This window comes from Eleutherodactylus coqui, chromosome 6, assembly GCF_035609145.1.
Source record: "Eleutherodactylus coqui strain aEleCoq1 chromosome 6, aEleCoq1.hap1, whole genome shotgun sequence".
In the NCBI taxonomy this organism is placed as follows: domain Eukaryota; kingdom Metazoa; phylum Chordata; class Amphibia; order Anura; family Eleutherodactylidae; genus Eleutherodactylus; species Eleutherodactylus coqui.
This window is the reverse complement of record NC_089842.1, coordinates 146,190,851-146,204,977: the sequence shown is the minus strand read 5'-3', so window position 1 is coordinate 146,204,977 and position 14,127 is coordinate 146,190,851. Positions and strand designations below refer to the sequence as shown.

Below are 14,127 nucleotides of genomic sequence, written 5' to 3'. Positions count from 1 at the left end.
ATTGTTAACCCTTTGTAGAATTTTTACCATAAAAATATTTAGAGGAAGTTGTTTGACCTAATCTCTGCCATTATAGTTTGAAGCTTCAACCTAATTCTTTTTGTCCCTGTTTTAGGCCGGTTGTGTACATTTTCCTCACACCACTCCATGTGAAGTCAGGGTTCTCATGCTTTTGTATTCCTCCAAGAAGAAGATCTTCATGGGTTTAATTCCTTATGATCAGAGCGGCTTTGTCAACGGTATCCGACAAGTGATCACCAATCACAAACAAGTGCAGATGCAGAGCCGGAATGTAAGAAGGAAGTTTAATTGTGTTTGGCTCCTGTTACTTTCTGATCCTTGGTTACTCTGTTATGCATGTTACATATTACACGTGTACTTCTTATGTGCATAATACGCAGTGAATAGAGACCATTGATTTCAATGAATGAATACATTCACAGCTGTGGGTTTTTTACGTTAACTTTCAATCGTGTGAAGAAAAAAAAAACCTCAGCATGTCCTATCTTATCGTATTATGCAATAGCCCATTGAAATTTAATGGGTGTGCGTATAATCAACGCCATTTTTTCCTTTTTTATATAAAAAATTCAAGGCAGCAGCGTATTTAGGCCTCATGTCCACAGGCACGCACAGTTTCCAAGTGTGGAATACCGCAACGGTTTCCACCCGTGCCCACAGCTGTGAAGCCAAAAGTGACACTTTACTCACCTGTCTGGACGCTGCGGGGATCACTTCTGTAACGGACGGATCTTCTTTCTTCTGCCCGGCGCATGTGCTCGGCACTCTGGCGTGCGTGCATCGTGTTTTCTTCCCGCGCATGCGATCCGCATGCCAAGGGAAAAAAAATCACATCTACATGCATTAAATTGCCCGGCAGATGCTAATGCATCCCTATGGGCTTCTAGATCTGCGGCTCTCCCGTGCGGGAACTACGTGCGGATTTTATAATTAAAATCCGCCCGTGGACATTGGGCCTAAGACCCGTGAATATGCTATGTATTCACAGACCAAAATTTGCATACGGCCGTGTTATTGCATCCTAACAATTGCAAATGGTGATCAGAAAAGAAGTCATCCCATGGGTCATCTAGATAGAGCCATAGTCTTGTGACTGTACGATCTTCAAACAGACGTAATGAGGATGCATCTTAGTGTCCATAATGCATCTATCCCAAGACTTGCCACAGTCCTGCGGAACTTGGGTTATTGGACATCCCATGATGATCAAGAGAAGTTTACAGGAGGATATTCACTAATGTACAGCACTGTGCACAAATTTTAGACAGGTGTAGAAAAATGCTATGAATGAAAATGCTCTCAAAATTAGACTTGTTAATAGTTTTATTTTTGGCAATTTACAAAATACAAAGTGAATGAACTAAATCAAATCCATATTTGGTATGACCATTGTTTGCCTTCACAGCACCATCAATTCTTCTAGGTACACCTGCACATAGTTTTTAAAGGAACTTGGCAGGGAGGTTGTTCCAAACGTCTTGTAAAACTTACCCACACCTACTCTGTGGATGTAGCTTACTGAAATCCTTCTGTGTCTCCATGTAATCCCAGACAGACTGAATGATGTTGAGATCTTTGGGGACTATATCATCACTTCCAGGACTCCTTCTTCTTATTTACAATGAGAATAGTTCTAATGACATTGGCTGCATGTTTGGGGTGGTTGTTGTCCTGCTGCAGAATACATTTGGAGCCAGTAAAACATCTCTCTGATGGTATTGCATGATTAAGTATCTGCTTGTATTTCTCAGCATTGAGGATACATTAATCCAGATCAAATCCCCAAGTCCATTTCCTGATATGCAGACCCAAAGATGCAACGAACCTCCACCATGCTTCACTACTGCCTGCAGACACTCATTATTGTTCTTCTCTCCACCATGCTTCACTGCTGCCTGCAGACACTCATTATTGTACTGCTCTCCACCATGCTTCACTACTGCCTGCAGACACTCATTATTGTACTGCTCTCCACCATGCTTCACTACTGCCTGCAGACACTCATTATTGTACTGCTTTCCACCATGCTTCCCTGCTGCCTGCAGACACTCATTATTGTACTGCTCTCCACCATGCTTCCCTGCTGCCTGCAGACACTCATTATTGTACTGCTCTCCACCATGCTTCACTGCTGCCTGCAGACACATTATTGTACTGCTCTCCACCATGCTTCACTGCTGCCTGCAGACACATTATTGTACTGCTCTCCACCATGCTTCACTGCTGCCTGCAGACACTCATTATTGTACTGCTCTCCACCATGCTTCACTGCTGCCTGCAGACACTCATTATTGTACTGCTCTCCACCATGCTTCACTACTGCCTGCAGACACTCATTATTGTACTGCTCTCCACCATGCTTCACTACTGCCTGCAGACACTCATTATTGTACTGCTCTCCACCATGCTTCCCTGCTGCCTGCAGACACTCATTATTGTACTGCTCTCCACCATGCTTCACTACTGCCTGCAGATACTCATTATTGTACGGCTCTCCAGCCCTTCGGCGAACATACTGCCTTCTGTTGTAGCCAAATATTTCACATTTTGACTCATCAGTCCAGAGCTCCTGCTGCCATTTCTCTACACCCCAGTTGCTATGTTTTTTGAGCATAGTTGAGTCACTTAGCCTTGTTTCTATATCAAAGATATGTTGTTTTGGGGGTTTTATGACACATTTCTTCCATGAAGACCACTTCTGGCCAGAATTCTCCAAACAGTAGATGTGTCCTTGGGTCCTAATGGTTTCTGCCAGTTCTGAGCTTGTGGTATTAAGGATATCTTATTGATTTTGAAGGGAAGCAAGCATGATGTGTCTTCCATCTGCTGCACTAAGTTTCCTTCGCTGACCTCTGCGTCTACGCTCCTCAACATTACCCATTTCTCTGTGCTGCTTCAAAAGAGCTTGAACAACACATCTTTAAACCCCAGTCTGCTTTGAAATCTTTGCCTGGGAGAGACCTCCCTGATAGAGTTATAACTATCTTGTGTCTTGTTGCTGTGCTCTGTCTCGCCACGGTGTATGACCTGTGAAATGAAACTGTCTTCCACAACTTCACCTTCTTGTAGCAAAGTTTGTCTGTTTTGCCAAATTAGAGGAATTTTATTTTACAGTTCAGAACTGCGCTTGTTTAGGCTTTTCCACTTGCCTATTGGCTGGTCACTGAAATAATGTATGGTAAATAGAGATGACCGAACGTACTTGGTAAGGGCGATTTCGCAATCGAGCACCGCGATTTTCGAGTACTTCACTACTCGGGTGAAAAGTACTCGGGTGCGCTGTGGGGCGGGGGGTTGCAGAGGGGAGTGGGGGGTAGCAGCGGGGAACAGGGGGGAGCCCTCTCTCTCTCCCTCTCCCACAGCGCCCGAGTAGTGAAGTACTCGAAAATCGCGGTGCTCGATTGCGAAATCGCCCTTACCGAGTACGTTCGCTCATCTCTAATGGTAAATAATATCTCTTAGGAGATCATTCAAAATGAACTTGATGTATTGTCTACAACAGTAAACAAATATTTCCAGTCTGCTCAATTGATACACAGAAAGTAGTATCTTCTCTGCATCCTCCACAAAAACATGTAATAGTTATAAAGTCTGCTGACTTGTGTCACTTATTGTTTTTTCAGATGGGGGCAGCTCAGTCTATGGGCGCCGGACCTGTCCAGCCCAACCCTCAGACCTTCTTATCCAAGCAACCTGGTCCTCTGCCGGTGACGCAAACAGTACCACAGCAGGTAATTCATTTGAGCCGCTTATCATGCATGTGGCTTGTTTCTTATGACTAGGCAGGATGTTTTGTTTCAAAAATAGAAAAATGTAGCAATGCTTTATTTCCATCTTGCAGATGCCCGGGCAGCAGGTAACACAAGGTATGCCATCTGTGAACCAAGTAACTATGATGGATGAACAGCAGAGATCACAGAATCTGGTGAGCTTCTACAGTACTTGTATTTATTTTCCCTGAATCTAAGGCTGCTTTCACACCTACATTCGAGGTTTCCATCTCTCTGTTTCATTCTTAGAGGAGAGAAACTGGAAAAAAAACGAATCCTTTTTTAAAAAAATCAGTGAAGGGGGAGGGGGGGGGGGGAATCAATTTATTTCAGTTTCCCTTCTCCAAATGCAGAGTAGGGAAAAGGAAACCCTGAACGGAGCCTTTTATGCAGGTATGAAGGCAGTTTAACAGCTTGAATCCCAATGACACATGTATAGCAATGACAATTTAAAGTGTCCAGGATTTTAAAACTACTCTGGAGAACCTATTCAAAATGGAAAAATTAATGGCTTACCCTCTGAATTCAACTGATATCTTTCAGCACTATTATGAGTAGGCTGCAATTACATTTTGCCTAGAGTGATTAAGGCCTCATGTCCACGGGGAAAATCAGGCCCGCTACGGATTCTACATGGAGAATCTGCAGCGGGTCCCTCCTGCCCCGCGGACATGAGCGCTGAAAATAGGAATTTAAAAGAATTTACCCATCCGTAGCGGGTGGGGAAAATCTTCTCTTCCTCACGGCCGGATCTTCTTTTTCGGCCGGCGGATGAACTAGTCACGGCTGCGGCACGTCGCCGACGTGCCGCGCGCATGCGCCGGGCACATCCGCCGAGCCGAAGCAAGAAAGATGCGGCCATGAGGAAGAGAAAACCTTCCCGGTCCGCTCCGGTTGTGGGTAAATTCTTTTAAATTCCTATTTTAGGTCTCCCGCGGATCCGGACGGCTTCCATAGGCTTCAATAGAAGCCCGCGGGAGCCGTCCCTGCGGGAGACCCGCACGAAAATGGAGCATGGTCCAGATTTTTTCATGCTCCATTTTTAAAAAAATCACTTTTATTGACCATCCGCGGGTATTTATCTACCCCGCGGGTGGTCAATGCATCCCTATGGGGTGCGGATCCGCGGGCAGGAGAAGAGTTAAAATCTGCTGCGGATTTTAATTCTTATTTTGCCCGTGGACATGAGCCCTTAAAGGGGAGGGCTGTCCCATGGAAGTTTATTATTAGTTACATTATATATATAGATAGATAGATAGATAGATAGATATGATATATAAAAATTTTTCCTTTGCAGTTGCACTTAAAGGCGTATATTTACATAGACCGATGTTTCATGCAACAGTCTAAATAAACAATACACCGACAATGTGACAAATGTATTCATAGGCACAAGCAACTCATCCTGCTGTGGCAGCTGTGCGCATCGGGCTGAGATCTATGCTTGCTACAAGCTGGCATAGGTTTCAGCTATAACTTACTCCAGTTTCTGGTATAAATTATAATAAATCTGATAGGCTGCCCATGATCGTGCACCTTTTGCCCCGCGCTGTGAACTTTTAGAAAAGTGTCGGAGGCCAGCACAAAAAAGGCCAAAGTCACAAAGTTCATTATGTGCGACTTCCGTACGCCATAAATCTGGTATACACCGTTTTATACATACGCCCCAATATATCTATCCCCAGATATTCCAGGACAATGATTATTAGAAAGGCACATTATGTTGTGTCCACCTTAGTAAATATTCCATGGTGGTCACACATACTCAGTCTTCTGCACCACTGGCTTTGTGGAGGATCCCTGGTGTGGTGAGCAGCTGCTTCTGAAACGCCAGCATATTCTGCACTGAGAAGAGATGCTGAGGAGGTAAGAAGCATTACTGTAACTGCTTAGCATCTCTTCTAACAAACAGGGATCCCTCCGCATACCCATTTGGGGAGAGAGAGAAGCAAGACCGAGCATGTGTGACCACCTTAGAAGAATTACTGAGGTGCATACAGAATAGAAACAGCAGGTGGCGCTATTCTTACATCAGTCCTGGAATATCTGGGGATAAAAGTGTAAATAAGAAAATCTTAATTATATAGGTTGGATTTAACTAGAAGCAATATTTTTCATGAAACAGCCCCTCCAATGTCCTGTGACTAGATAACGCAGTCACTTTAGATAAAACATAATTTTTTTTTCTATTTCCTACAGGTTCTTTACACTGCAGCTCTACTTGTTTAGATTGGCTGCTTTGTATAGATACACGCTCCCCAGGCATTCAGTGCTGATGACCATTATAGCAAGAGCTTGCTGTATTATGAAGATTGTGTCCACCTTTACAATCAAAGTCTTTAACTTGTCTCAAGAAATCTACGAAGCAACTTTACAATAGGTCTTAACTCTTAGGCTGGGTTCACACAGGGTGGATTTGTTGCGGTTTTGCTGCTGTATTTCCATTGCGGTTTTGCTGCAGAAGAACTGCTTCTGCGTCAAAACCGCTTCAAAGGTTATTTTTGTCTTGCGTATTTTCTGCTGCTGTGTTGAAAAGGTTAATATAGCCTTTAAAAGGTAACTAGCCTTTTAAAAACATTTAACATGTCAGAAGTTTTAATTAATGGGGTCCAGGTGCTAAGACCCCCTAGATTGTTTTTTTTTTTTTTTTTTTGGAGCCCGTACACAACCCTGAGCAGTGACTGAAGCGGAGGAGCACTTCGGCCCATTCATTTTAGCAATCTGTAGGAGTCTCTGAGCCTGGACTCCACCGATCGAACCTTCTGACCTGTCAAGTTTTTAAAAAGTTTAATTGCCCTTTAAAATAAATTTAATTATTTAGAACACTTCAACTTCTATAGAAGCCTCAAGGACTTTCATAGAACTGGGACTTCTTCATAGACTTTAGTATTTTAATCATTTCTTTCAGTTACAAATCCGAATGCAGCAACAGCAGGCACCTCAGGGTCCTAACCAAACGGCTCAACAGGCAACGCAAGCTGCAGTGCAAGCCACTGGTCAGCCTCAGAACCCACAGACGGGAACCATGCTAAGGCCCCAAAACCCTGGTGCCAACCCCCAACTCCGAAACCTACTGCTCAGCCAGCAGCCTGTAAGTATCCTATACCACCTGGTTTGTATACATGTAGATCTGTCTTCCATCATGTTCAAGTGATGTCTAATGATCTGTTGGAGAGACCTGCGCCCATGAGCTTGGGACCACACTGATTCAGAAAATGAAGTGATCATGGTGTTTGCTGAAGCATTCTAGTAGCTTTGCTGAATATCTGGTACGCATTATGAGCACAGCTAAAATCAGTTAGCTAGCAACAGACCTTTCCACTGATGCATGAATTCTGAAAGCGAACAGCTGCTTAAATATACAGCCTAGACCAGTGATGGCGAACTTTTTAGAGACCGAGCGCCCAAACTGCAACCCAAAACCCACTTATTTATCGCAAAGTGCCAACATGCCAGGGGGCGGGGCTTGTCACATCTTACCCCCGTTGTTCTAAAAAGGACTGGGCCGCTTCAAAATAGACAGGGTGCAGTTTTTAACAGCTTTTTGGATGCGGAAATACTGCAGAATGTCTTCAGTGGAAACTTCTGTGGAAAATTCTGCAGCATTTCCACATCCAAAAAGCAGACAGAATCTGCACACTGCCTTTTTTGAAACAGCCCCGCCAATTTCTGCCACATGTAAACATACCCCAGCGATAATAGCAACACCCCACAGCTGTAATATTGACCCCCCCAGCGGCCCCCACTATAATAGTGACCCCCCTCAGCGGCCCCCCAACAGTAATAATAGTGACACCCCCCTAGCAGTAATATTAATGACACCACCCAGCAGTAATATTAGTGACACCCCTCCACTAGTAATAATAGTGACACCCCCTAGCGGCCCCACAGCAGTAATAATAGTGACACCCCCCCCCCCCCCCAGCAGTAATAGTGACCCCCCCCCCAGTGGCCCCCAGCAGTGATGATAGTGACACCAACCCCCCCCGCCCCCCCCAAGCAGTAATAATAGTGACATCGGCCCCCCCAGCAGTAATAATAGTGACACCCCTCCAGCGGCCCCCCAGCAGTAATAATAGTGACACCCCTCCAGCGGCCCCCCAGCAGTAATAGTGACACCCCTCCAGCGGCCCCCCAGCAGTAATAATAGTGACACCCCTCCAGCGGCCCCCCAGCAGTAATAATAGTGACACCCCTCCAGCGGCCCCCCAGCAGTAATAATAGTGACACCCCTCCAGCGGCCCCCCAGCAGTAATAACAGTGACACCCCTCCAGCGGCCCCCCAGCAGTAATAACAGTGACACCCCTCCAGCGGCCCCCCAGCAGTAATAACAGCGACACCCCTCCAGCGGCCCCCCAGCAGTAATAACAGTGACACCCCTCCAGCGGCCCCCCAGCAGTAATAACAGTGACACCCCTCCAGCGGCCCCCCAGCAGTAATAATAGTGACACCCCTCCAGCGGCCCCCCCCAGCAGTAATAACAGTGACATCCCTCCAGCGGCCCCCCCAGCAGTAATAACAGTGACATCCCTCCAGCGGCCCCCCAGCAGTAATAACAGTGACATCCCTCCAGCGGCCCCCCAGCAGTAATAGTGACACCCCTCCAGCGGCCCCCCCAGCAGTAATAATAGTGACACCCCTCCAGCGGCCCCCCCAGCAGTAATAATAGTGACACCCCTCCAGCGGCCCCCCCAGCAGTGATAATAGTGACACCCCTCCAGCGGCCCCCCTCCAGCAGTAATAATAGTGACACCCCTCCAGCGGCCCCCCTCCAGCAGTAATAATAGTGACACCCCTCCAGCGGCCCCCCCCCCCAGCAGTAATAATAGTGACACCCCTCCAGCGGCCCCCCCCAGCAGTAATAATAATGACACCCCTCCAGCGGCTCCCCCAGCAGTAATAATAGTGACACCCCTCCAGCGGCCCCCCTCAGCAGTAATAATAGTGACACCCCTCCAGCGGCCCCCCTCAGCAGTAATAATAGTGACACCCCTCCAGCGGCCCCCCTCAGCAGTAATAATAGTGACACCCCTCCAGCGGCCCCCCTCAGCAGTAATAATAGTGACACCCCTCCAGCGGCCCCCCTCAGCAGTAATAATAGTGACACCCCTCCAGCGGCCCCCCTCAGCAGTAATAATAGTGACACCCCTCCAGCGGCCCCCCTCAGCAGTAATAATAGTGACACCCCTCCAGGGGCCCCCCTCAGAAGTAATAATAGTGACACCCCTCCAGGGGCCCCCCTCAGAAGTAATAATAGTGACACCCCTCCAGGGGCCCCCCTCAGAAGTAATAATAGTGACACCCCTCCAGGGGCCCCCAGCAGTAATAATAGTGACACCCCTCCAGGGGCCCCCCAGCAGTAATAATAGTGACACCCCTCCAGGGGCCCCCCAGCAGTAATAGTGACACCCCTCCAGCGCCCCCCCTGCAGTAATAATAGTGACAGCCCCCAGCAGTGATAATGCCCCCCCCCCCCCTTCCCCCAGCGGTCCACCAGCAGTAATAACGCCGCCCCCGGGACCCACATACTTACCCCTCTTCCTCGTGGAAGTGACGCTCCTTATCTGCCCGATCGCTGGTGCGCACTGACATCAGTGTACTGCCGGATGCCTCCTCCCCCTGCTCTCGCGGAACCAAGTAGGAGACATCACAGTGTGCGCCGGGATCAGCGCAGATAGCGGCACTGATGGCAGTGTGCTGATGAGTAAATGCCAACGGGGGAGCCGCGGCCCTTGCAGGCATTCACTAATGTGGTGAGCGGCCGATGGTGTTGCGTGCCAGCAGGGATGTCTCTGCGTGCCGCCTCTGGCACGTGTGCGATAGGTTCGCCACCACTGGCCTAGACTATCCTCCATATTTTAGGTATTCATTTCCTGTTGCATCAACTATTCTCTAGCACTGATCAGAGTGTTATCATTCACATACATGTAAGTCCCTGTCCTCATTGGGGCTCCTAGTCTAAATAACTGGGCAGCCATAGGGAGGGGCAGTGGGCATATTGTGGGGGTGGGGGTGGGGGGACAGGATGTTTGATATACTTCTTTGAAGAGGTGCGTCTTTAAGGCGCGTCTGAAGTTCTGAGCATCGGGGATGGTCCAGATTTTTTGGGTGAGAGCGTTCCAGAGGATCAGTGCTGCTCTAGAGAAGTCTGGAAGGCAATAATGTAAGGTTTGTATTAGAGGGGCGTTAAGTCTGAATGTGTTAGTGGATCGGAGTTCGTGGGCTGGGTGATGTATGGACAGGAGGGAAGCGATGTATGCTCTCACGGCGCCATGCAGAGCTTTGTGGGTGAGGAGTTTGAATTTGTGTTCTGTGGTGGATGGGCAGCCAGAGCAGAAGTTTTTTTTGACATTATAACTGAACATCTTTAAAAAAACACAGTAGTGTCTGTCTTCATTCTTGGTGTGCTTATACATGAGCTGATAGTCGCCTAAGTGCAAACTTGGGACTTGACAAGGTACTGACCGAGAAATTGCTCATTAGTCTCTAGCCGCTTTGTTTTGGCTCACTGAAACAAAGTGAGTAATGAGTGACTTTTCACTTAATGTAACAGGCAGATGTTCATCTTTAATGATCAACTGCCTGTTCACAGTGAATGGATGAGGCTGGCTAAGGCTATCTCCGGCATGCTCCACCTTCATTTACTGAATGACTATCACTCCTGTGTGAAAGCACAGGAACCATGGCCATTGGGACAGCTGTCGGACGCATCTTGTGTAAAGCACCCCTACCTAGTCCGTAGAGAATTGTTTTTACTGGATACGTCTGTATTCTCCGACCTTGTGAGAAGCATTAGGTCCTTCATCCACTGGGGTGTAAACAAGAGTGATCCAATTTACTGATAAACAAGCATAGATCTTGAAAAATGGTATATAACTGAAAAAGGAAAAATACAGTGGCAGACTAACTTTTGTTAAACTTTTATTAAAGCGCTTGTCCCATTTAAAGTTATCCTTCAGTCACAAGATAGGGGATAATTATCTCATTGATGGAGGGAACGAACTGCCTGATTTCCCCCCCCCCCCCCCTCCCCCCCATCGATTCCAAGAATGGGGATCCTGAAAGTCCACTCATTAATAAAGTGTTCAAGCATGCATACCACTACTCCATTAACTCCAAGGGGACTGCCGGAGCTGGCAGAGTTTAAGCTTTCAGCTGTTTTCATCAGTCCCACTGAAATGAATGGAGCGGTGGTGTGCTTGCGTGATTTCTTGCGATCCTGTGGATTTTGCTGGACCACCCCCTTAACCCTTATTAACATAGTACTGGAATATCGTTCTTAATTACCAGGGACAGGAATATAAAACCGTAGCTGATGCACACTGCAGAGGTTAGTGGCCGGCCGGAGGGCTATCTATCCCGCCTCTTCTGCCAGTACACACATTAGTTCACGTGACAATCTTAACCTAATCCTGTATTATAAAACTGAACCGTCAGAGTGGAAATGATTTTTATTCTGATAACTAAATCAGTTCTTGCAGCTGGAGAGCAGATGTGAATGATGTCACCCGTGGGCGTTGGACACCTTGTGTGCCAGATGGCGCCTCCACTCACCATAACCTGAGCTGGCCTGATCTTCTCCGGAGGGGGGAGCTTTGTCCAAGCTTGTCATCTCTGTATAAAGAATGACATAAAGGGGTTCTTATGGACGAAGTGATGTGTATAATAGACTTTGTGCTTCAGCTCCCCAAATGCTGATCTCGGACCACCGCTATAGGGGCTGCAGGGTTTATTTTTATACTAGGACTCCTTAAAGGTACCGATAAAAGTGGTTTTTATTTGGATCCTAAAGCAGAATGTTTTGGATCAAATTAGTAGGGTCTGATTCATAAAGTAGCACAAGAAGTTAAGATGTTATGTTTTCTTACAGCCACAGGCCACCGTTCCTCAAACCCAGCAGCCCTTGCATCACATGCAGCAGGCGACACAAGGCATGCTTCCTCACCAAGCATTGGGGCAACAAATGCCACACCAGGCCCCTGGCCAGCCACCATTGCAGATCTCAGGGCAGTCTCTTATGCATCAGGCCCCAGCACAGCAGTGGGGCAATCAAATGGCACAACGGGCACCCATGCCAGGTAAGTTAGAAAAGCACCTGTAAAGCCTTCAAAAATTTATTTACAAGGACGTCTATGTAAAGACCACTTGTTACTTATTTGTCCGTGATGCTGTGTCCTTCCAAATGAGATGCAGCATGGGAAAGCAAAGCCGAGCATCTCTTGATTTCTCCTTTACACCTCTGATACATCCCCTGATTTAAATGCTGCGCCAGACAGGCTGCCAAGCTATTGATGCAGCAGAGGTGAGGAGTCTGAGAAGGATGCAGTACATTACTCCATGGTCTCTCGCAGTATTCTTCAACCTCCAGCTGCTATGAAAATAAAATTCCTGTAATGTTCCTAGAAGTCTCTGGTAGCTCTAGTAGTGTAAACTGGGAACCTACTGGAGAAGACCGCTGTGATATACTACCTGGACATTGAGTTTGCATGTTACATATAAGACACTAGGTACAGAGCAGGGCAGATGTGGGGAATCAATGGAAAATGTCATAATACAGTCCTGTCTAGTATATGCCAACTGTCAGTGATGTGATATTGGCGTGTTTTTGTTTTGTGTGTTTAATGCATTTAGTCTACATAAAGTCTTTTGTTAAAAAAAAAAAAAGGTCCAGTACCTAGAAGGAGTTGTCGCTTTGCAAAACTCGGCATGCAGTTACATCTCAGGTAAATGCAAAAGCGTTGTGGTGTGATTTTAGATGAAAAGTCTTCCCACCAGAGGCCGTATAAGTGGTTTCCTCTTTGGCCTATAAAAGGCCCTCAGAGGCTCCTTGTGTGCAGCGGACCTTTATGTCCACTTGTGTAGAGCTTGTTGACCACTAGAGGCCTCTGCGATGCAATAGAAGAGATTTCGCCCAGTTAACAGAGTTTGAGATGGAGCGCATTATTGGAATGTGAGAAGCTGGATGGTTGGAAGACTGTTAGGAGGTGTTGGGACCAGTGGAGGCGTGAAGACACACACACGCACGCACACGCACACGATCGTACAACAAGCATGATCAGCTCTAACTGTTTCATCGCCCATAACCATTGCCTCAATTTGCAGTGATGTCCTAAATGATGAAACTGGACTGCTAGAGAGTGGAACCGGGTTATCTTCAGTGACAAATCCAGGTTTAGTTTGGGCACTTATGATGGCCGTGTTCATGTCTGGAGACCTAGGAATGAGCACCTTAATCCTGCCTTTGCTGTGGAGCGACTCGCTGCCCCCCCCTGCTGGTGTGATGGTCTGTCTTATGTGATGGCCCCCCAGTCGGTCACCCCTATTAGTGGTACGAGGGACAATGACCGCTCAGCGATATGTTCAGGAAATTCTGCAGCCACGTGTTCCTCTCATGGCCGCTTCCAAGAGGCATCTAGCTGGATAATGCTTTGCCGCACACAGCAAGATTATCGCTAATAGAACATGTATGGGACCATCTGGGTCGCCACCTTCAACAGCTTATGAATTTGTATGATTTAGAGGTTCAGTTACAGGAAATGTTGTGCGATATGCTGCAGGATACCATATGGAACCTGTGTGCCTCCATGCCCGCCTGTATCCCATCTGGTATCCAAGCTAGAGTCAGTACAACAGGGTACTAGAGCCTCCATGCCCGCACATATCACACCTTCATCCAAGCTATAGGCGGTACAACAGGGTACTAGAGCCTCTATACCCGCCTGTATCACATCTTGTGTCCAAGCTAGAGGCGGTACAACAGGGTACTAGAGCCTCCATGCCCGCCTGTATCACATCTTGTGTCCAAGCTAGATGCAGTCGAACAGGATACTAGACCCTCCATGTCTGTTCGTATCACATCTTGTATCCAAGCTAGGGGTGGTACAACAAGGTACTAGAGCCTCCATGCCCGCCTGTATCACATCTTGTGTCCAAGCTAGATGCGGTCGAACAGGGTACTAGAGCCTCCTTTCATGTGTTCAGTCAGTTTTCCACAATTCGTTATCCTTTTTCTCTGATATTGTAATCACTTACTTATATCAATGTTACAATCACACAGAGAAAGTTTAATTCCATCCACAACTTCTTCTAGGGGAGAGATTTTTCTTTATGACAATGTGTATGTACAAAACACAAATAAAAAAAACTGTATTCTGTATACTTTTTTTTTCTTTGATAGGACCACCGGGACCAATAATCCCCCTTGGTTCTTTCAAAGTTTTCGCTGTATGATTATGGGCTCATTCATTGATATCTGTGGTTTACAGATTATGTTAAGATTGGCAAATGCTGATTAACTTTAGCATGATATATGCTTTATCACTTGTCTTTTTGAGG

At 46.8% G+C, this 14,127-nt stretch overlaps 1 protein-coding gene across 1 annotated transcript in view; it reads left to right on the top strand.

Moving 5' to 3' along the window:
• MED25 (mediator complex subunit 25) overlaps positions 1-14,127 on the top strand; it is a 40,852-nt gene that overhangs the window by 25,756 nt on the left and 969 nt on the right. The window contains exons 15-19 of the mRNA XM_066607891.1: positions 116-292; positions 3,645-3,752; positions 3,863-3,946; positions 6,700-6,882; positions 11,663-11,870. Of these exons, the coding sequence (XP_066463988.1) occupies positions 116-292; positions 3,645-3,752; positions 3,863-3,946; positions 6,700-6,882; positions 11,663-11,870 (760 nt within the window). The remainder of the gene's footprint in view (positions 1-115; positions 293-3,644; positions 3,753-3,862; positions 3,947-6,699; positions 6,883-11,662; positions 11,871-14,127) is intronic.